Source organism: Triticum urartu, chromosome 6, assembly GCF_003073215.2.
Source record: "Triticum urartu cultivar G1812 chromosome 6, Tu2.1, whole genome shotgun sequence".
Lineage (NCBI taxonomy): Eukaryota > Viridiplantae > Streptophyta > Magnoliopsida > Poales > Poaceae > Triticum > Triticum urartu.
Window position 1 is genome coordinate 553,154,678 of NC_053027.1, and position 23,393 is coordinate 553,178,070.

The following is a 23,393-nucleotide window of genomic DNA, read 5'->3' on the forward strand; positions in this document are numbered from 1 at the left end:
ACATATATGCATACAGAGAGAAGTGATATCGACCACCTCTCCTTCTCCGAGAGATTGGTCGAACAACAAGTTCTCGTATATCTATCCGACACTACCGGCTACATATATACAATAATTATCTCTTACAAATATAATCATACGGACTCAGGGTCCACATAGTATTCTCCGTCTTCAGGGATCACGTGGTCAAGAAAGAATGCCGCCAATTCCTCTTGAATTGCTCGCATGCGAGCTGGTGCTAGGAGTTCATCCCGCTTCCGAAACATCTAATTTAAAGAAGGGGGTCAATACATATATATATATATATATGAATGAATGAAACTCAACACAAATGATGGTAATAAAATAAAATTGTGAATGTTGTTATTTACGTACTTCATATTGTTCGTCAGTGTAGCCCCGCTCACAGGTCGTGTGGCGGATGGACTCGCAAACGTGGTATCCACAGAAATCATTCCCTTGTTCCTGCCACAACCACTTTACAAGAAATAGAGGTCAATCAAACTGATAAGCAAGAATGTCAAATTGTATTGATGAAACTAGCGCTTGAATGACTAGTAGATGCGCGGAACATGCTACTATAGTACTTACTTTCGGGTGTCTAAATTGCAGCTCCTTCGGCAGTCCCGGAGCTTTTCTGGTGAATTTTCTCCAAACCCTGCCGGACAAAGAAAACAATTACTTGATATATCAGGAAATGAACAAAGTTGCTGATATGGTGGATAATGATCGATTTAACTTACTTCTCGAGTATTTGAGTCATGTCTGCATAGTCCTGGGGATCTTTTCGTCTTGGGTCTAAGACGGTTACTAGTCCCTGCTCAAGCTTAATCTCTAGGAGAATATAGTGGAAACTGCACACGCATGCATAACTCATCAATTACATTACTATAACCTTGACTAATATATAAGGGAAACCGAATACGCACAAGACAGTAACACTCACTTGAAGTTGTAAGGAAAAAGTATTATATCTTTGTTTTCATTTATTACCAACGATCGTAGCAAGTTGACCTCGGTAGATGCAGCATGAAATTTAACCTGAGTTGCATCTATGAGATATGTGTTAATGAACCCAATATCACCGACTTGTCTTTTCTTCAATTCGGCGATCTTCAATCTGCATAATATAGTGAGGATGATTATAAATACATGCAATGAAAGAGCTGAGCTATATAGAGAGACTTAATGACAGAAGTAGTACTACTTACAGACATTAGCAGGCGACCGTTGTTTTATCGAGGGCCAATTGATTGAAAAACTGATAGAACTCCTCAAATGGAACAGGCAACAGTTCAATTCCAACGAGGTCATGCTCCTTTTTAACTTTCACATACAAATTACTCCTCCCCCCAGAGTCTCTGCAGATTTTCAAGTACCAATCATGCAATCTTCGCATCATCGTTGATAGAGATCTTTCATCTTTGGCGAGAGGCTTCCCGTACTCGTATCTTTGTATCTGCACCTCCATGGGTTCATAATGTACATCGTCGGGCAGGTAATCTGCAAGATTGCTATAACCCGGCACCATCCTCGGATCATTAGCGACGTTGTGGCTAGGCACCTTGAGCGGGGGGCACGATTGCTTCGCTTGTTCGCCGAGCTGGGCAATTTGTTTCCCAGCTCGTCGTTCTTTCAGCCTTTGATCACTGACAGTACTTCCCGACCGCTCCGCTTCGGCAAATTCCTTTCCAATAATGCGCTCATAGTTTCCTTTCGGCGGAGACTTGGGTGGTTTTGTCAGGGCAGCCAGAGTGCGCTTCGCTTTCACCGGATCTACCTTCTCCTCCAGAAGTGGATGTCTCTTTGCTTTCAACCCTTGAAACCAGTCATCCACTTCGGTTCATGCGATCTCGGCGTTCTCCTCCGGGGTCCTCTCGTATGGTAACTTCTCTGGAGTCTTCAGAGAAGGACCGAATCTGTATGTCCTCCCGCCTCTGGCTGTACTGCTAGACGCCGGTCGAGCAGACGGAGCGGTTGTCTTCTTTACTTGCTTACGAGGCGGAGGAGAAGGACTACGACGCGCCGGAGCAGCCGGAGTGGCGGCAGGTCTGTTCCTCCCTTGCTGACGAGGCAGAGAAGGAGAAGGCTGGCTGCTCGGGTGCGTCAGCGCAGGAGGAGAAGGAGGCGGAGTGCCGCCACGCACTGGAGAAGGAGTCGGTCGAGTGCCCTGATCGTCACTCGCCGGAGGAGGAGGCGGTGGAGGAGGCGGATTGCCCTGACTCGCCGGAGGAGGAGGCGGTGGAGGAGGCGTAGTGCCCTGACTTGCCGGAGGAGGAGGAGGAGGCGGAGGCGTCCAGTTCGGAAGGTTGATGAGCTCCTTCCGCCATAGGCATGGAGTCTTCAGAGCAGACCCCAGCCTAGTCTCCCCTTCACCGGTAGGGTGGTCAAGCTGGAGGTCCTCAAATCCCTCCGTTATTTCATCCACCATCACCCTAGCATATCCTTCTAGAATCGGCCGGCAGTGAAAAGTTGCGCCGGGTTCAGTAGGATAAACAGAGCCAACAGCCGCCTTGACCTTCAAATTCATCCATTGCGTCATAAGATGGCAATTTTGAGACTCCGTGATAGCATCCACGGGATAGCTGGCAGGAGCCGTCAAGGCATGCTCCGGCTGAAGCAGCTCGGTGGAAGCCACGCTGCTTCTCCGCTGAGATGGCGGGGTAGCTTCGGGGGAAGCTTCGGTAGTACGTTTGCTGCGATTTGCTTCTCGTTCCTCTATCGCTTGTACCCTTGCTTGCAGCGCCTGCATTTGGGTCTGCTGCACTTTTTTCCTCCTCTCATGGGATTTGTAACCGCCTGCGTCCGGAAACCCAACCTTCCACGAAATGGAGCCTGGCGTGCCTCGTGTCCGTCCAGGGTGCTCAGGATTCCCGAGGGCCATTGTGAGCTCGTCGTTCTCTCTGTCTGGAAAGAACGTCCCTTGCTGCGCTGCTTCGATATAGTGCTGAAGCTTCCTGACTGGTATGTCCATTTGATCATTCGTTCAAATGCACTTCCCTGTTACAGGGTCCAAGGTTCCGCCAGCCCCAAAGAACCAAGTCCGGCAATGGTCTGGCCAGTTAATTGTCTCTGGTTCGATCCCTTTATCAACCAGATCATTCTCAGTCTTGGCTCACTTAGGCCGGGCTACGAGGTAGCCACCTGACCCCGTGCGATGGTGATGCTTCTTCTTCGCAGCATTTTGCTTGTTTGTCGCCGACATCTTCTTACTCTTTTCCGATGTCTTGTGGGCCACAAATGCGGGCCAGTGATCTCTGATCTTCTCATATCTGCCCTTGAATTCTGGTGTCTCATTATTTTCGACAAACTTATTCAGCTCTTTCTTCCACCTCCTGAATAGTTCTGCCATCCTCTTAAGAGCAAAAGACTTGATTAATTGCTCTTTAACTGGCTTCTCTGGATTATCCTCTGGCGGTAGGGTGAAATTTGACTTCAGCTCAGTCCAAAGATCATTTTTCTGCATATCATTGACATAAGACACCTCAGGGTCTTTTGTAGCCGGCTTAAACCATTGCTGGATGCTGATCGGGATCTTATCCCTAACCAAAACCCCGCACTGAGCAACAAATGCGCTCTTTGTCCGGAGGGGTTCAATCGGTTGGGCGTCGGGCGCGATTGCTATGATCTCAAACTTTTCATCCGAGCTCAACTTTTTCTTCGGGCCTCGTCTCTTTACCGAAGTTGTGCTCGATCCAAAGAGCTAGAAAAAAGAACAAAGACTTAATTAATATGTGTACATACCAAAACAATGAATGCATCAATTAGCTAGTCAGCAGAAGCTTAACTAATATATATACCTGGCCGGACTCGGTTCGGTCACCAGAGACGTCATCACGGTCTCCTTCTTGCACCGGCATTGGGTCACCGGAGCCGTCCTCATGGTCTCCTTCTTGCACTGGCATTAGGTCACCGGAGCCATCATAATCAGCTGCTTCCAGACCATCGGTCTCGTTGAGAAACAACGAGCAGATGGCATCACTTCCTCGTGCGATTATGTCCCCCAACAACTCTTCTTGTACTTCGTCCCGGGCGGTGTCCATAGTTTCTACAAATATTGACAACATGGCAATTATTATTCAAACATGACAGATGGATATATTAGTGGCAAAAACGTAGAACTAATATTAATTAGTGGCCTCGACACTGCTTCTCTAGGGTTTAGGGTGGCCTCGACGCTGCTTCTCTAGGGTTTGGGGTGGCCTCGACAACGCTTCAAGGATAAAAAAAGAAGAGGAAGAAGAAGAAAAAAGAGGAACTCCTCCATTCTTTCTTATCCTCTTTTTTTCTTCTTCTTCCTCTTTTTTTTATCGGGAACGAGGGTCACCGAGCGATAGAGGAAACCCTACATAGCAAGTATCGTGGGTGTGAGATACTAGTGGGACGTGGATGTAGTGTCCGACACCGACGGCCACATGTATCTCACACCCACGATACTTGCTATTTAGGGTTTTCTCTACCGTTCGGCGACCCTGACCCTCGACGACCCTCGTTTCCGATAAAATAAAGAGGATGAAGAAGAAAAAAAAAAGAGAAGAAGAGAATAAGAAGAAGAAAAACAAGAGAAGAAGAGGAAGAAGAAGAGAAGAAGAAGAAAACCGAGACCAAAGGCCTCTTTTCAACAGCCCAAAGGGTGGGAAGCGGCGGCCTTTGGTCTCGGTTGGTGGCACCAACCGGGACTAAAGGGGGGCATTGGTCACGGTTTGCGCCACGAACCATGACCAATGGGCCCTTTAGTCCCGGTTGGTGCCACCAACCGGGACCAAAGGCCTTGTGCGGCTGCTGCGTCGAAAGTTTAGTCCCACCTCGCTAGTTGAGAGGGGTGCGCAGTGGTTTATAAGTCCCACTGCCGCACCCCTCTCGAGCTCCTCTCCATTGTAGGCTTACGGGCCTAATTGTCACTGCTATGCCTGTGGGCCTACTGGGCCTCCTGCGGGCCTGAATCCTGGCCCTTGGATGGGTTTCTAGTTGTATTCAGGCCGTGGGGGCCCAGTAGGTGGCACTTTTTTGTTTTTTGTTGCTTTATTTATTTTCTTTTATTTTTTGCTTTATTTTTTAATTCTTTATGCTTTTAGTTTTAGAAAAATTATAAACTTTTTGTTAATGCCATTAGTTTTCAAATTTGAAAACACTTTTTTTGTTTTTTGGTTTTCTTTGCTGCTTCATTTATTTTATTTTGTTTCTACTTACAACAAAATACTTATTGTTGCTATTTTTTCCAGTTTTTTTGTTTTGTTTTCTGCATTATTTATTTTCTTTTGTTTTTTGCTTTATTTTTTTATTCTTTTTGCTTTTAGTTTTAGAAAAATTATAAACTTTCTGTTAGTGCCATTAGTTTTCAAATTTGAAAACACTTTTTTAGTTTTTTTGTTTTCTTTGTTGCTTTATTTATTTTATTTTGTGATTAACTTTACTATAAAAATAGTTTTTTCCTGTTTTTTTATTTGTTTTTTGCATTATTTATTTTCTTTTGTTTTTTGCTTTAATTTTTAATTATGTTTGCTTTTAGGTTAGCAAAATTATAAACTTTCTGTTAGTGCCATTAGTTTTAGAAAAATTATAAACTTTTTGTTAGTGCCATTAGTTTTCAAATTTGAATAGTTAAAATTTGAATTCTTTGAAAAAAAATTGAATCACAAGTTTGTGATTAACTTACTAAAAAATGAGAATAGATGCGCTTATAGAGAAAATTCAACCTAAATTCCTAGTAAATTTCTATGAATTTCAGAGAAATTCACTATGAATTTAGGTTAAACTTTTCTCTATTAGGGCATCTATTTTCATTTTGAGAGGAGCTCAACAAGGCAGAGAGGGAAGGTCTTATAAACCGGTGTGAGCCCCCTTCGGTTGGCGAGGTGGGACTAAACTCTGCCCGCAACGAGGACCAACCCTTTAGTCCCGGTTTGTGGCACAAACCGGGACTAATGGTCATGGGACAGGGGCGAGGAGCAAAATTATAAACTTTCTGTTAGTGCCATTAGTTTTAGAAAGTTGAAAGTTGAAAGTTGGCATGGGCCAGGGACTAATGGTCATGTTATTACGAGGGCCGAACCATAAGACATGAAAGCATTTCAAATGAACTCTGAAAAAGTTGAAAGTTGGCATGGTATCATAATTTCACCCACATAGCATGTGCATGTACAAAACGGACAATGGTAGCATGTTCGTGTGTTACAAAGTTGGCATGGTATCATCATAATAGTTGCGGGAAAAAGTCTTCACTTTTTCTTCGCTTGTATTATTTGCTTATTGCGCCGTAACCATGGATAATCTTCATTGTTTATCAGGATGCTTGGGTCAGCCTTGACATTGAAGGGAGAAATTTCATGAAACTTTTCATAATCTTCAGACATGTCTGTCTTGCCGTCCACTCCCAGGATGTCCCTTTTTCCTGAAAGAACAATGTGGCGCTTTGGCTCATCGTATGATGTATTCGCTTCCTTATCTTTTCTTTTTCTCGATTTGGTAGACATGTCCTTCACATAGATAACTTGTGCCACATCAATGGCTAGGACAAACGGTTCGTCAGTGTACCCAAGATTTTTCAGATCCACTATTGTCATTCCGTACTGTGGGTCTACCTGTACCCCGCCTCCTAACAGATTGACCCATTTGCACTTAAACAAAGGGACCTTAAAATCAGGTCCGTAGTCAAGTTCCCATATGTCCACTATGTAACCATAATATGTGTCCTTTACGCTCTCGGTTGCTGCATCAAAGCGGACACCACTGTTTTGGTTGGTGCTTTTTTGATCTTGGGCGATCATGTAAAATGTATTCCCATTTATCTCGTATCCTTTGTAAGTCAATACAGTCAAAGATGGTCCCCTGGACAACAAGTACAACTCATCACAAACAGTGTTGTCACCTCTGAGACGTGTTTCCAACCAACTGCTGAAAGTCCTGATGTGTTCACATGTAATCCAGTCGTCGCACTGCTCCGGGTGTTTGGAGCGCAGACTGTTCTTGTGTTCATCGACATACGGGGTCACCAAGGTAGAGTTCTGTAGAACTGTGTAGTTTGCTTGAGACCAAGAATATCCGTCCCTGCATATTATTGAGTCTCTTTCAAGAGTGCCTTTTCCAGTCAGTCTCCCCTCATACCGCGATTTAGGGAGATCTATCTTCTTAAGGCCGGGAATGAAGTCAACACAAAACCTGATAACATCCTCTGTTTGATGGCCCATGGAGATGCTTCCTTCTGGCCTAGCGCGGTTACGGACATATTTCTTTAGGACTTCCATGAATCTCTCAAAGGGGAACATATTGTGTAGAAATACGGGCCCCAGGATGACAATCTCGTCGACTAGATGAACTAGGACGTGCGTCATGATATTGAAGAAGGATGGTGGGAACACCAGCTCGAAACTGACAAGACATTGCGCCACATCACTCCTTAGCCTTGGTACGATTTCTGGATCGATCACCTTCTGAGAGATTGCATTGAGGAATGCACATAGCTTCACAATGGCTAATCGGACATTTTCCGGTAGAAGCCCCCTCAATGCAACCGGAAGCAGTTGCGTCATAATCACGTGGCAGTCATGAGACTTTAGGTTCTGAAATTTTTTTCTCTGGCATATTTATTATTCCCTTTATATTCGACGAGAAGCCAGTCATGACCTTCATACTGAGCAGGCATTCAAAGAAGATTTCTTTCTCTTCTTTCGTAAGAGCGTAGCTGGCAGGACCTTTATACTGCTTCGGAGGCATGCCGTCTTTTTCGTGCAAACGTTGCAGGTCCTCCCGTGCCTCAGGTGTATCTTTTGTCTTCCCATACACGCCCAAGAAGCCTAGCAGGTTCACGCAAAGGTTCTTCGTCACGTGCATCACGTCGATTGAGGAGCGGACCTCTAGGTCTTTCCAGTAGGGTAGGTCCCAAAATATAGATTTCTTCTTCCACATGGGTGCGTGTCCCTCAGCGTCATTTGGAACATCTAGTCCACCGGGACCCTTTCCAAAGATTACGTAGTGTAAATCATTGACCATAGCAAGCACGTGATCACCGGTGCGCATGGCGGGCTTCTTCCGGTGATCTGCCTCGCCTTTGAAATGCTTGCCTTTCTTTCGACATTGATGGTTGGTCGGAAGAAATCGACGATGGTCCAGGTACACATTCTTCCTGCATTTGTCCAGGTATATACTTTCAGTGTCATCTAAACAGTGCGTGCATGCGTGGTATCCTTTGTTTATCTGTCCTGAAAGGTTACTGAGAGCAGGCCAATCGTTGATGGTCACGAACAGCAACGCCTTAAGGTTAAATTCCTCCTGTCTGTGCTCATCCCACGTACGTACACCGTTTCCATTCCACAGCTGTAAAAATTCTTCAACTAATGGCCTTAGATACACATCAATTTCGTTGCCGGGTTGCTTAGGGCCTTGGATGACAACTGGCATCATAATGAACTTCCGCTTCATGCACATCCAAGGAGGAAGGTTATACATACATAGAGTCACGGGCCAGGTGCTGTGATTGCTGCTCTGCTCCCCGAAAGGATTAATGACATCCGCGCTTAAAGCAAACCATACATTCCTTGGGTCCTTTGCAAACTCATCCCAGTACTTTCTCTCGATTTTTCTCCACTGCGACCCGTCAGCGGGTGCTCTCAACTTCCCATCTTTCTTTCGGTTCTCACTGTGCCATCGCATCAACTTGGCATGCTCTTCGTTTCTGAACAGACGTTTCAACCGTGGTATTATAGGAGCATACCACATCACCTTTGCAGGAACCCTCTTCCTGGGGGGCTCGCCGTCAACATCACCAGGGTCATCTCGTCTGATCTTATACCGCAATGCACCGCATACCGGGCATGCGTTCAGATCCTTGTATGCACCATGGTAGAGGATGCAGTCATTAGGACATGCATGTATCTTCTCCACCTCCAATCCTAGAGGGCATACGACCTTCTTTGCTGCGTATGTACTGTCGGGCAATTCGTTATCCTTTGGAAGCTTCTTCTTCAATATTTTCAGTAGCTTCTCAAATCCTTTGTCAGCCACAGCATTCTCTGCCTTCCACTGCAGCAATTCCAGTACGGTACCGAGCTTTGTATTGCCATCTTCGCAATTGGGGTATAACCCTTTTTTGTGATCCTCTAACATGCGATCGAACTTCAGCTTCTCCTTTTGACTTTCACATTGCGTCCTTGCATCGACAATGACCCGGCGGAGATCATCATCATCGGGCACATCGTCTGGTTCCTCTTGATCTTCAGCAGCTTCACCCGTTGCAGTATCATTGGGCACATCGTCTGGTTCCTCTTGATCTTCACCAGCCCCCCCCCCCCCCCCCCCCCCCCCCCCCCCCCCCCCCCCGTTGCAGCATCACCGTATTCAGGGGGCACATAGTTGTCATCGTACTCTTCTTCTTCGCCGTCTTCCATCATAATCCCTATTTCTCCGTGCCTCATCCAAACATTATAGTGTGGCATGAAACCCTTGTAAAGCAGGTGGGAGTGAAGGATTTTCCGGTTAGAGTAAGACCTCGTATTCCCACATTCAGTGCATGGACAGCACATAAAACCATTCTGCTTGTTTGCCTCGGCCGCATCGAAAAACTCATGCACGCCCTTAATGTACTCGCGGGTGTGTCTGTCACCGTACATCCATTGCCGGTTCATCTGCGTGCATTATATATAATTAAGTGTCCAAATTAATAGAAGTTCATCATCACATTAAAATCAAAGTGCATATATAGTTCTCATCTAACAACATATAGCTCTTCAGAGCATCTAATTAATTAAACCATACATTGAAACTATGTAAAACATTTCAATGCGAAAACAAATGCGATCATAATCGCAACCAAGGTAACAATTGATCCAACGGCATAATGATACCAAGCCTCGGTATGAATGGCATATTTTCTAATCTTTCTAATCTTCAAGCGCATTACATCCATCTTGATCTTGTGATCATCGACGACATCCGCAACATGCAACTCCAATATCATCTTCTCCTCCTCAATTTTTTTATTTTTTCCCTCAACAAATTGTTTTCTTCTTCAACTAAATTTAACCTCTCGACAATAGGGTCGGTTGGCATTTCCGATTCACATACATCCTACATAAATAAAATCTATGTCACGTTGGTCGGCATAATTTTCATAAACAATAAATGAACCAATAGTTATAAAGATAATATATATACCACATCCGAATCATAGACAGGACGAGGACCGACGGGGGCGGATACCAAAACCATCGCACTATATAAGATGCAATAATAAAAGTAAAAAAATAATACAAGTATTTTTGTAAACATACAAATAAGAATATTTTTCTTTTCAGAAAGAAGATAAGAACAAGAGGCTCACCACGGTGGTGTCGGCGATGAGCTCGGCGCGGGTGATCGACGGCGGTGAAGACAGGGACGGGGCGTGACGGACCGCTAAACCTAGACAAATATTATGGAAAATGGAGTTTGGAGGTCGAGCTTGGAGAGGAGAAAGCTTAAGTAGTGTGGCTCGGGCATTCCATCGAACACCTTGTGTGCATAGGAGGTGAGCTAGAGCACCACCAAGCCCTCTCCCGCTCGGCCAGAGAAAAACAAAGCACTGGGGTGCTCTGCTCACGAGCGAGGGGTATATATAGGCACCTCATTGGTCCCGGTTGGTGACATGAGCCGGGACTAAAGGGGAGCCTTTGGTCCCAGTTCAAACCACCAACCGGGACCAATGATGGTGGGCCAGGAGCGAGACCCATTGGTCCTGATTCATCCCACCAATCAGGACCAAAAGGTCCATATGAACCGGGACCAATGGCCCACGTGGCCCGGCCGGCCCCTTGGGCTCACGAACCAGGACCAATGCCCACATTTGGTACAGAGGAAGTACATGGCAACAGAAGCAGCGACTGAAACAGTTAACAACAATGGTTATGAACATGAGCCCTCTTTTGCGTCTCAATGAAAAGGTAACGCTCCTGTCAGTTCCTCGAAAACGGAAATAGTTCTGCGCATATACTCCCACCATTTTGGAACAAAATCGAAGGATTTTGTATCGTCGGGCCAGTGAAGTTCCTTCGAAAAGAGGCAGCTCGATCGCGAGCTCCGAACCACCAGGGTTTCATCTCACGAACCAAGTCGCGCTGAACCGAGTGCACCTGACGTTGTGCTCTAGCTGGCTGGAACACGGAGCACTTGTAGCTCAGATGCCGACATCGTGGATGCCCAAAGAGAAAAAGCTGTAGCATGCGTGTGCGTACCTGCGCACGCAGGTAATCTCGATTTGTATAAGCCCTTTGACTCGCTGAATGTGCTTTCTGATTCTGGTTTTCGCCTTTTGAGGAATCCATCCCCAAGGTCGCCACAAAGTGGACGCCTCCTGATCAAAGTCAACCCACAAGCTAAGCTAAGCTAGGTAGCGCTAAAAGGAAATGCAACACAACACAGCTTTTGAGCTGAAAACTGTAGGGGAACTGTACAAAACATGTACTGATAGCAGAGCTCGGTCGGAGTGCATCAACATCGTGTAGCTCAGTCGGAGGTAATTGAGTACTCGCTCCTTGGCGAGCACCGATGCATCAAGCAAAATAACCATGGCTGCTCACGTATCTGTAATCAGAGGGTTAGAGAGTTATATTATGGGTATGCCTAGATTTCAGTCAATTGAGATTTGATGATGTCTCAGTCAAATAACATAACATATAAAAAATAAAAAATAAATTACACGGATCTCCACGTAAGAGCATCTATAGCCGAGCGCCTCAAATCGGCCTCAGACACTCAGGCGGCCCGCCCGGTCACTGACCGGTCACGAAATTTCAACGCAGAAAGGCGTCTCAAATGGGCCTCAAACGCCTGGGCTGACCGGCGCTCCTCATTTTCAGCCCAAATATGGGGCGGATATGGGGGCGCCCGGGCGCGCTCGCCACGTCGGACCCGGCCCATGGTGGCTCACCCGACCCCATATATATTCCTCCTCATCCGCTCGCCGGACCAAATCCTAGCCACTTTACTCCACTCTCCTCTGCCACCCAAGCTCACCTCTGGCCGTCTCCGACATGGTGGACAGCGGATTTGAGTGCTTCACCTCCAGATCCGTCGACCCCTAACTCATCCTACGCGGCCTCGAGAAGGAGATGGCCGCCTGGCTTGCGCTTTGCCGCTCCCGGGAGAAAGCTTGTGCGAGGCAGCACTCGGACTCCTTCTGTCGGGAATCCATTGTGTCCGCCCAAATGGCGCACAGATCCGGCGCTAGGTGTGTCGTTGCTGCCTCACCTGAGGTGTGCGGTACATCTGGCGTCCGAAAGCTAGGTTAAATGTAATAATATGGATTTGAGGTTTCTACAGTCAGCCGTTTGAGGTGTTGAATTTGACAAGTCCAGCTGTAGATGCTCTAAGATCTCATGGATATAGCAGCGAATGTATTTAGCACTTAGCTAGCAACATGACACTACCGGAATAACTGGCTATCCGACGGTAATTTCTATGCCAACAGCTTATTGTCGGGGCCGTCGGCATAAATGGACATATGCCGATGGCCTTGTTCGACGTCAATCAGGTAGTGTGAAGTAAATCTTATCACACAAAACATTATGCATTTAAAAGGAGGGCGGATTCGACTTAAAAAAGTAGACAATATCTTCCACCAATGCACTCAACGCGAAAGTTAGGCGGCGGGCGCATGCCTCTTTTGGCTGCACCTTTAGTTTATAGATCATCTCACATTTTCAGTGTGAGTGCTAAAAGGACGGAGAACAGAATACATACTCATATTAGCTGTCGCTGGAATGGATTTATCTAGCACTGAAATCATTACATCGTAAAGTGCATTGAATTCGCAAAGAATCGATACAAACATTCGACCAACAGAAAACAAATTTGGAGAGTCTAATGAGGATGCATGCGAATGCGATGCAGCCCGTAGTTTATGCTATGCAATGGGATCGTAGGAGGGAAGATCATGGAACTCAGAAGGCGGTGCAGTTCTTGGGCAAGCCGGTGACGTGGTCGACGGAGACTTGCTGGGTGGCGATGCAGCTGAGGACGTCCTGCCGGAGCTTGGCCCCGGCGGCCTTGAGCCCCTTGATGGACACGGGCTGGTTGAAGAGGTTCAGCACGGGGAGCTTGGACGCCGGCGGCATCTTGCCCGACGGCAGGAGCGGCGCGAAGTCGTCGGCGACGAGCGGCACCTCGAAGTCGCCCTTGTCATGCTTGAGCTTGTTGTCCTTGGCGCTGATGTGGGCGCCGGGCTCCATGTGGTTGGTGGAGAAGCTGGTCTGGTTGGGGAAGTTTGGGTAGAGGCTGACGTACCCCCTAAGGTACATCATGTCGATGAGGAACTTCTTCCATGACGCCTGCCAGCCGTTGGTGCGTGACCTCGGGATCTGCACCGGGTTCGTCTTGGCGTCCTCCGTGAAGCGTGCCGCCATGTAGGCGTAGAACTCGCGCCAGTGCTTGGGGAAGAAGACGGCGCCCCAGCTGCAGGGGAGCTGGTGGAGGTAGGGGGTGTTGGCGCCATGCTTGGTGGCGCCAAAGAAGGCGGTGGCGTTCCAGCGCGGCCGCTCCTTGGTGACCTCGACGAGGCGGGGCGTGTAGAGCGAGATGGAGGAGAGCTCCGGGAGGGAGACGGTGGGGTCGTAGCGGTAGGCGAGGAGGGCGTACTTGACCCAGAGGTAGTAGTAGGGGGACACCTCGATGTCGTCCTCGAGGAGGAGCCCGTAGTCGTCGTCGGAGGCCGGGTACCAGCTCTCGCTGACGGCGCGGATGAGGCCGCCCTGGATGATGCGGCGGCGCAGCGTCTTGCCGCCGTGCGGCCAGGCGAAGGCGTTCACCGTGTTGAGGGTCGCTGCGTCCACCTTGCTGTCCATGTTGAAGCTGATCGGCACCTCGTCGCCCAGGTAGTAGGCGTTCTTCAGCGAGCTGAGTAGCCGCTGCAGGGACCCCGCGCGCGTCTGCGTGATGATGTTCACCGAGATCCTCATCTTGTTCCAGTCTGCAACGTAAGTGTTCAGTGAAATCATTGTAGAAGATCATTGGTACGACGAGGAGAAAGAGGGAGGTCGATGTGTTATAAGATTTGTCTGAAGTTAAATTTCATAAAGTACAACCATGTTTATAGGAAAATAATAATAATATTTACTATGTTAAATCAATATTATTCGATGCATTATGGAATTAGTTTTCTTATATTATATAATTTAAATATCGTAGGTGTTCATATTTTTAATATATATTTGGTCAAATTTTACAAAGTTTGAATTCAACAAATCTTATATGACGAGGAGATAAAAAAAAAGACGGAGAGTACTTACTTGGGAGTGAGGCAGGGCGGAGGGTGGCCATCCAGAGCACCTTGGGGATGGTCTTTCTAGGGAGGAGGACGAGTGCGGTTTGGTTGACAGCGGCGTCGGCGGCCATGCGGAGCGCTTCCTTGACCTTACCGTCGACGTCGGCCACCGCGACGATGACGCTGGGGTTGTGCATCCGGACGAGGCCGCGCATGCTGGAGTAGACGGCCTGCAGCACGGGCACGTCGGAATGGGACGGGCCAGAGAGCGCGCCGAGGGCCAGGTCGAACACCTTGAACCGCCGCTCCTTGCACACCACCTTGGGCCACTTGAGCACGGCCGCGGCCTCCTCGCAGGGGCAGTGCCCGCCACCGGACACGACGAGGTACGCCTTCCGGCCGGCGGTGGTGCGGAACTTCTCCAGCAGCGGCGCCAGCGCCCTGACCTCGGCGAGGGAGTGCGCGTAGAAGAGCGCGTCCACCTTCTGCGGGTTCATGGCCGCCCACTGCGTCACGTAGCCGGAGGTGAGCGCGCGCCACCACTGCTCGTCCCGCACGGTCACGATGTCCTTGAAGATGACTGTCGTCTCGGAGACGTAGGCCAGGCGGTGCTCGCTGTCCCCCCACGTCTCCTTGTCGGCGGGGTCGACGGGGAGCACGAAGGAGCCGGCGCCCATGTACTTCTGCAGCTGGTAGCTGAGGTGCAGGTCCTCGCCGGTCATGAAGGTGAAGGGCGTCTCGATGAAGAGCGTCTTGACGAGCTCCGTGGCGAGGAACCATGAGCTGGAGAGGAAGTCCACCTGCACGATCCGGTCGACGGTGATGTCGTAGGCCGGGTCGGGGAGGTAGAGCCCGGCCTCCCGGGAGCGGAACTTGCGGTAGCTGGGGAAGGTGAAGTCCTTGCCCCGGAAGGGGAGGATGCGGCCGATGCTGCCTAGCACGGCGTTGCGGTACTTGTCGGTGCCGGCGACGTGGCAGAGGATCTCGAGCATGCGGGTGCCGGGGATCATGTCGTCGTCGAGGACGTAGACGAAGTCGGACTCGGCCTGCAGCGCCATCTGGAAGCGGCCGTAGTACTTGAAGTCGTAGCCGGAGGCGACGAAGCTGACGCGGGTGTCGTTGTAGCTCTCGACGATGCGCCGGAGCGAGGCCTCGTTGGGGCTCCCGAAGGCGAGCACCCAGGCGCGGTGGAACGGCAGCGTCTGCCGCCGGAGCGTGTCCAGCTGCGCGCACAGCGTGCGCCGCTTGAAGTGGTTGAGGATGACCGTGACCCGCGGCCGGCCGGCCTCGTCGGACGGCGGCGAGGGCCAGCGGGAGCGCATGCGGAGGAGCTCGGGGAGCGTCTCGGCGGCGAAGGAGCGGCGCTGGAAGGCGAGCACCTCGTCGTAGAGCTCGCGCTTGAGGCGGATCATGAGCGCGTCGGTGGACTTCTTCTGCTCGAACTCGATGCTTTCGTGCTCGCACACCTCCTGCGGCGACAACAGCAGGTCGCCGCCGCCGTCGGGCATGATGCTCTGCTTCCAGCGCTGCGCGATGCGGGTGGCCCAGGCGAAGTCGGGCTTGGCGCGGAGGTCCACGGCGGGGCTCATGTAGTAGAGCAGGAAGGTGGCGTAGATGGCGAAGGCGAGCTGGAGGCAGGTGAGCGCCGCCACGAGGCGCGACGAGTGCTTCGCCGCCGCCCCCAACGACGCGCGCCTCGGCTTGCCGCCGACGTAGTCGCCCAGCCTGTCCTCCAGGGAGTCGTTCTTCACGATGTGCGCGCGGGTGATGCCCATGGTGATGGCGGGAAACTGCTGATTTGAAAAAGAAGTCGTGAGACGTACGAGACTGCACTGCTACTGGCTTCACTTATGCTGCTGACTTTGCTTAACTAGCATGCAAATGTGAAAGTCTCTGCTACTTTAAACAGCATGTAAGCTACGTAGGCGTGATGAATTGCTTGATTAGTCAGCAATATCATCTGATTTATTAATGGATGCAGTAGGAGTTCAGCAAAGCGAACACGGGTTCAGACAAGAACAAGCAACATATTTTTTTTCGAAAAGGACAAGCAGCATATATACTAGTGCAAATGTATGTTTTTCCAAGAAAGAACAGGCAGCAGCATGTTTAGGATGGACTTGCTTGTGAGTTTACCTTGGAATGGATCCTGCAGACCAATTGCTAGCAAGAACGCTAGCTCGATCTTCACATGGACATACGTTCGGCGAAGCAGGTAAAGAAACGGGTTACTGAAGCTAATTCTCTGAGGAACAGTCAAAATGCAAAATGAAGGAAGAAAGACAGAAAGGATCAAAGATAGTAAGAGAGCACTAGTCTACTCTAGTTTGTGATCATGCTCTGCGTGGAGGACTTGAGGATCTAAGCTAGGCTGTGATGCATCGTGTGCTCCCACTTTTATAGGCAATGGCGATCGATGCACGTATCAGGGAGGAAGCAGTGGGAACGTACGTTGTGCGAGCGGCACGAGGATGAGTGTGACGAAAGCAGGCAAGCCAGAGCTTCATGCACGCACAAAATGGCGCCGATCCCGAGCGATCACCTCACATGGATGGCAAAGGATGCATGCATGCATGCTTAAGTTACCTAGCTTGTCATTCCAAGCATATGCACCATGGTAAGTAAACACCTCCTCACGTATATATTGAGATGATGAAAAAAGAAAACGAGTGTGCTTTTCGTCCCTCAGCTTAGCAAATAGTGTTATTTTTTTGTCCTGCAACTTACAATGGTATTAGATATATTTGGTTCCTGGCGGTTGGTTTTGACTTCACATGGCACGGTGGAAGCGGTATTCTACACATGAGAGCTGGTTTTACTCCTCTCATTCTCCCCCCCTCCCTCTTCTCTTTGTACAACTATCCAAGCCACCCAACCACCTTGATCTTTCGCCTCTAGGCTTGTTTGGTACTGCTGGAATTTTGTCTATTTTGAGCCTAGCCCAATAACAGTTTCAGAAATTCCTAATAAATCATAGAGGCCCACGCAGCCCATTCGTGCAAGGCAAGAGGTGGAACTAAAGTTTAGTCCCACATTGCTAGTTTAGAGGAAGTTGGACCTCTTTATAAGGGAGGCTCTTTCTCCACATGTATGAGGATGAGAATAAGAGGGACATCCACACGCGCTCCTCCTCTGTCCTTCATATGATAGGTTCTACGCCATATATGCAACATGTTCTACTATCTGCTTTAGACATGTTTGGTTGCAGTTCATATATGCACATGTTAGATCGCATGACTACTTTTATCCATGTTATATTAGTCATGCTTTATCGAATATTTCTGTTAATAAAATCATTCGGTAAATTGCTCATATTTCCAACAGGTACCACCGCCTTGATCTTCAAACGGGTGATACCTTCGCACGACCACTTTATTCCGAAGCATCGATGGTGCCATAAACGAGCGAGGTCATACATGAGCCAGCAACGCGCATCCAGGTGTCATCCACTACATCTCCATATGTTCGCATCCTTCCTCCATGGCTTACTGTGTATAAATCCCTCTTTAATTAGCCATCGACACATTGCTCTACGCCTCTATCCGACATATCTGCTCGAGTAATTTCCTCCTTGTTGAACGGGGAGGCATGAAGGAAGCATGGGAGCGAGTGGTGACGAAGGTGATGGGCAAAAAAAGAGAGAAAAATAGACACGATGAGGAGACACAGAGAGAGGGGTGGGGGGATGTTCAATGTCGTCTAATCTCGATCGCCACATGGGTTGGTTACGTGGCCAAAACCATGACTTTGACCTTGTTTTACTACTTTCACGAAAGCCATCATGTGTTCATAAGATAGGGTAGAAGTTACACAAAAATTAGTTGACAGACGAAATATACACTATGTGGTAATTTGGGGGATGCAAATTATTCTTGTCTATGAAAAAACTTGTAAAACCAAAAAATTGCAGAATGTAAATTTCTTTTTGGTGCCAAACTCTGACACGGGTCTTGTACATCCGCATGATCATCACTGGTCACATTTGTTTCATCCCTTTCGTATCCTTATTTTGACGTGAAGGGTAGGTTAGAGAGCTGACGTAGTAGTAACTAGCAACGTGACAAAGCACATTAGCTAGCACCTAGAGTACTTATGTGTTCAGTGGGAAGGAGACATTACTGTCGACTATGAAGGCGTCTGTGACGACTTCGTCAATCTTAAAATGATGTGCCGGCTCAGTCTCTCGAAGATGCTCATAGAGGTAGGGTGTGGGTGTGCGTGCGCGCGTTCATGTATGAGTGTCTGCGTCTGTACAGTGTTTTAAAAAAAACGTGACAAAGCACATTAGCTAGCACCTAGGGTACTTATTACTCTAGGGGCATTTTATTTTAGATTAATCAAGCCTAGTAATATTTAACCAGCATTTTTCGTAACCTTTCAAAACTAAGGGAGTTTTCGGAGTCCCTCCGCTTCCAGACTCGGCTTTGCGGAGCCGGTGGAGTTGTAGGCTAAAATATTGAAGTTGGAAATTAGGTGCTCCACAACTTCTTTAATTCCATGAATTTGGTGGATATCCGAACAGGGCCTAAGTAACCAGCTCGATCCTCTCCCGAGATGGTAAGGGAATGATCAATCGACGATGCCCGCCCAAAATGTCAAACACGTAGCGTGAACCCTCGCTAAACCATGGCAGTAGGTGCAATACAGTGTGCCAGCGCAGTCATCCTACTTGCTAAAGTTTTCACCAAATACACACATGATGCGAATGGACGAAGGAAAGGGCCGGGGCATGCAAAAGCGCAGCCTGGCTTGGAGCTTAACCCAAGCGACCGATCGCATGCACATTGGACCACCGGCATTCGTGGATCTGGCGACATGAATTACGTAGGCGAGTAGCACCGGGCGGCATGTCGTCGCATGTGTACGCGATCGAGGGAACGCGTACGCTGCGATCGAGTTTGCTGCAGTTGGGGGGCAAAGATGCTAGTTTTGCTTGGAAAGACCTCCATCTCATCTTTTTATCGGTCTCCGTGCCCCCAAGCCAATGGAGGGCATACAAACAACAATTCCGATACACTCCCTCTGGTATTTTTTACTCCCCTTATTAGATTTTCGGAAACACTAACGCCCATACGTATGGGCGTTAGCATCTCGCTCACACGCGTGGATCCATATATGTTTGTGGTTGCACGAATCTTGGTATGTTTATGGTGCCACGTAGGACTGAGCTGGTGTGTGGGCATTCATCCGGTTGCCCACACGTCCGTTTTCACCAATGGAGGGACCGATGTGTGGTAATTTAGCAGTTCACCCACACAGGGGGCTGGTGTGTGCATTTATCAGTTCGCCCACACGTCCGTCTCCTCTCCCACACTCAAAGTTGCCAGTTGCCATGGGTTTTGCAGGGTACATAGCAACTGCCCTAGTGTGCTTCTAAGCAGATGGCAACTCTCTCTTTTACCCGAACATGTCAGTTGTCATGTGTTTTGTAGGGTACATGACAACTGCCCTAGTGTGTAAGCAGATGACAACTCTCTCTTTTTACCCGAACATGTTATTTTGCCATGTCTTTTTGTAGCACTACACGGCAACTGCCTAGTGTTAGTAGGTGGCAACTCCTAAAGTTTTCAAATCATGTCAACTATAGTAAACCAAACTATACATGGCAACAACTGCAGTTGTCCAAAAATGGCATCTGGCACTTGACCTGAGATGACAATTACAGTTGAGCAACCATGGCAACTGTAGTTCAGCGACATGGCAAATGCAGTTAAACGAACATGGAAGAGAGGTCCGAACCATGGCAACTGCGAGGCGTGTGGTGACTGTCAGTCGGGGAGTGCGGGACCATGAGGCAAGAGGCCTGACATATGGGCGTGTGGGCATTATTTATTTCGCCCACACGTAGGCGTGTGAGAGGGACCGAGAGGGAAAAAAGAGAGGCGTGTGGGCTGATCCTCTTAGACACCACACAAAACGTGTGGGCAGACCCCATAACACCCACACGTGTGGCAGTTATCGGCGTCCTAGATTTTTGTTTAGTCAAAAAAAATTAAATTTTGACCAAATTTATATTAAAAAACATCAACATCTACAATAGCAGTATATGTCTTATGAAACTACATTTCATAGTAATCAAACAAGGTCCATCATCTACATTTCATAATGAAGATCTATGGAGTTGGCTGATTTGGCATTGTGAGTGTTGATACTTTTTTTATAAATTTTATCAAAATAGAGATACTTTGACTTTGGATAAAACTGCAGACTAAAAAGGACCGAAGAGAGTAATACTAGTAAATTTCAGCATAAAAAATGCATTTGCTATTTACTAGTTGTGATCAATCAAATTTAGATCAGTCAATTTCACGAGAGAGAGAGAATAGTGCAGCGCTCCTATGCTAAGACCGGTGCAGATGAGGTAGCTTGTCGACAGGGGTAACATGGGTTGACTGGTGCAGATGATGGACCTTTTCATTTTCGCCGCCATTTGGATTAGATAGCTGTCAAGCTCGAGACGGGTCGCCGACGAGGGCTCGAATAGGAAATCGCGGGAGGTGGGGCGATTGGGCTGTGGCTGGAGGAATTCATGTTGCAAGGAGAAAAAGAAACAATGCGTATCGAAAGGTTGAAGATGAAGGACATCCGTTGCATATCAATCCCGATTGGGGCAAAAACAACCGGAAAAAAATCAACCAACTGAGGAATAGACGGTCCTAGGATTACTTCTGGTGTAGGCTAACACTCCAACATTGATGCCTCGTTCATCTTCCCCAGCCTCTTTAATGGTTGTTTACCACTATCTGCGTTGTTTTGCAATGATCTACATGGTATATTGGTGCTTGTTATGAGCTTGAACTTGTTTGTGCTAATGGAGAAGCACTCTGGTCCTTCGTGGGTACCTGGTGACCTAGCTTCATGTCTTTGTTTTGCCTTCTTTAGGTTGAACTCAATATTTGTTAAAATCGGCGGTTTCCATAATTGAAATGACTGTAGAAAAAGAACTACAATAATGATATCAAGAACCGGCTTCAACTGTCATTTGCAAAAGTCGTCATCAAGCACTTTTTTATTAAGTTTAAAGTAACCAACATCTAAAGAGTCATATAAAGTATACATAATTTCTTTTGGAGCAGCACACTCAAAATAATCAGGTAATAACAAGAAAAATGACTCAATCACCAATCCTGTTATTGGATCACTATCCAATCAAGGTTGAAGAAATCCCTTGCAACCATCCGGTTGGTTGCGCCCAAACTCCATAGATCTTCCATCCTCCACATGAAGAAGGATAAACCAAATACACATTAAATAGTGACTTTGTGGATGACCTGAAAAATGTTTGAAAATCTTACTTTGTTAATATCAAGGTCATTACAACAATTTCATAATGTTCAGACTAAAGCACAAACACCAAATCGTTCAAAATGGAGCATCAAGGGGGTAGGGGATACAAACAATGAATCATATCTGTGGTTTAAGCAACGAAGAAACTTCCCTCAACCAGTTACCCAACATATTCGCCATAATAACTCGGGTGGCCTATCTGGAGAATCAACTATAGGTTGGATGGTTAAGCTTTCAGTAATAAGCAACATGACTGTCGGCAGCGACCTGCCCGTCAATTACTACGATTACCACTTTACCAGCATATTGTTAAGCTTGGCACCTCCAGGATACAGGGGTCAGATTTTGACCCGACCTGTGCCCGTTAACATGGCTGGCACGATCTGCCATGCTCGTGTTATTGCAGCCACAGCCTATCACCGATGTACACGGATTGTACTGCCCCTCCTACAGTTTTCAGCTAAAAAAATTGTGCTGTGCTGCAGTGTACATGCATTAGCGTGCAAGCATGATGCTACCTTTTCCTTTTAGTGCTACCTAGCTTAGCTTAGCTTGTGGGTTGACTTTGATCAGGAGGCGTCCACTTTGTGGCGACCTTGGGGATGGATTCCTCAAAAGGAGAAAACCAGAATCAGAATGCATATTCAGCGAGTCAAAGGAGCTTTTCTCTTTGGCCGTCCATGATGTCGGCTGCTGAGCTACAAGTGCTCCGTGTTCCAGCCAGTCCCAATTGCTTCAGATCTTGGGAGTTAGATTTAGAGCACAACGTTAGGTGCACCCAGTTCAGCGCGACTTTGTTCGTGAAATCTGAAATGAAACCCTGGTGGTTCAGAACTCGCCATCGAGCTGTAATTCTTCGCAGGAACTCCACTGTCCGGACGATGCAAAATCTTTCGAATTTGTTCCGAAACGGAGGGAGTATATGCGCAGAACTATTACCCTTTTTGAGGAACTGACAGGCGTGTTACATTTTCATTTAGACGCAAAAGGGGGTTCATGTTCATAACCATTGTTGTTAACTGTTTCTGTCGCTGCTTCTGTTGCCGTGTACATCAACTGTCCAACACAACAACAGGCATAGTTCAGAAAATGTGCCGTGTCATCTCTAACTACATTTTTTATTTTTATTTTCAAAACGGAGGCAAATGATTTGCCTCGTAGATTAATTAAAAAGAAGAGAATTGTCCAGTTAATTAACGAAAAACCGGGCGAAACCGATACATATAGACCATATGCGGACTACTCGCTAAGAAAGAAACTTCACGACCCCACGGTCAACCAAACAAACACACATAACGCACAACAACCACAATCCCTCGCACTTCTACGTCACAAAGAAACCCCTAACAAAATCAAGGTTGAAGACAACGGATACCACCGAAGCCTATCGGAGATGGTGGTCGAAGAGACTGAATATCATTCATTAAGCAGTTGCGGACGCCTTACCAAGGGCGTCATTCTTCATGCCTATACTTTTGAGAGCCTTCTTCACCTTCTTGATTTTTCCTGTAGAAGCCTCATCCGCTAGGAGGGAAGCAATCTCCTTGCCAGACCCAGGGCCGGCTGCCTCCAAGGAGGTGAGCAAGCGGCAAAGCTTTTTCTTGAAGACCACTTCGTCAATACGTGCCAACATACATTCACAGTCAAAGACGGCCGACCGGATGGACTTCGGCGCCTCAGAATGAGATGCCAAAGCACCTACCTCATCAACGTCGACACCCACAGACGCCACCTTGTCCCTTACAGATACCACCACAAGAACATCTTTAGTCACAGGTACCACCGGCACGATGGACTCTGGCACCTCCAGTTGCCCACACGGCAGAGGCGAACCATGTAGTCGCGCCTCGAAATTAGGTGCCAAAGCACCTACCGC

General features: G+C 47.8%; 1 protein-coding gene across 1 annotated transcript; it reads right to left on the reverse strand.

The window, feature by feature from the left end:
• Window positions 1–12,627: 12,627 nt before the first annotated feature.
• On the reverse strand, window positions 12,628–16,582 carry LOC125515282. The gene is made up of 3 exons (XM_048680726.1): window positions 16,367–16,582; window positions 14,256–16,020; window positions 12,628–13,936 (listed from the first exon to the last, which is right to left on the reverse strand). The coding sequence occupies exons 2-3, from the start codon at window positions 16,003–16,005 to the stop codon at window positions 12,912–12,914; spliced, it is 2,775 nt and encodes a 924-aa protein (XP_048536683.1). The 5' UTR covers window positions 16,006–16,020; window positions 16,367–16,582; the 3' UTR covers window positions 12,628–12,911.
• Between the last annotated feature and the right edge of the window lie 6,811 nt (window positions 16,583–23,393).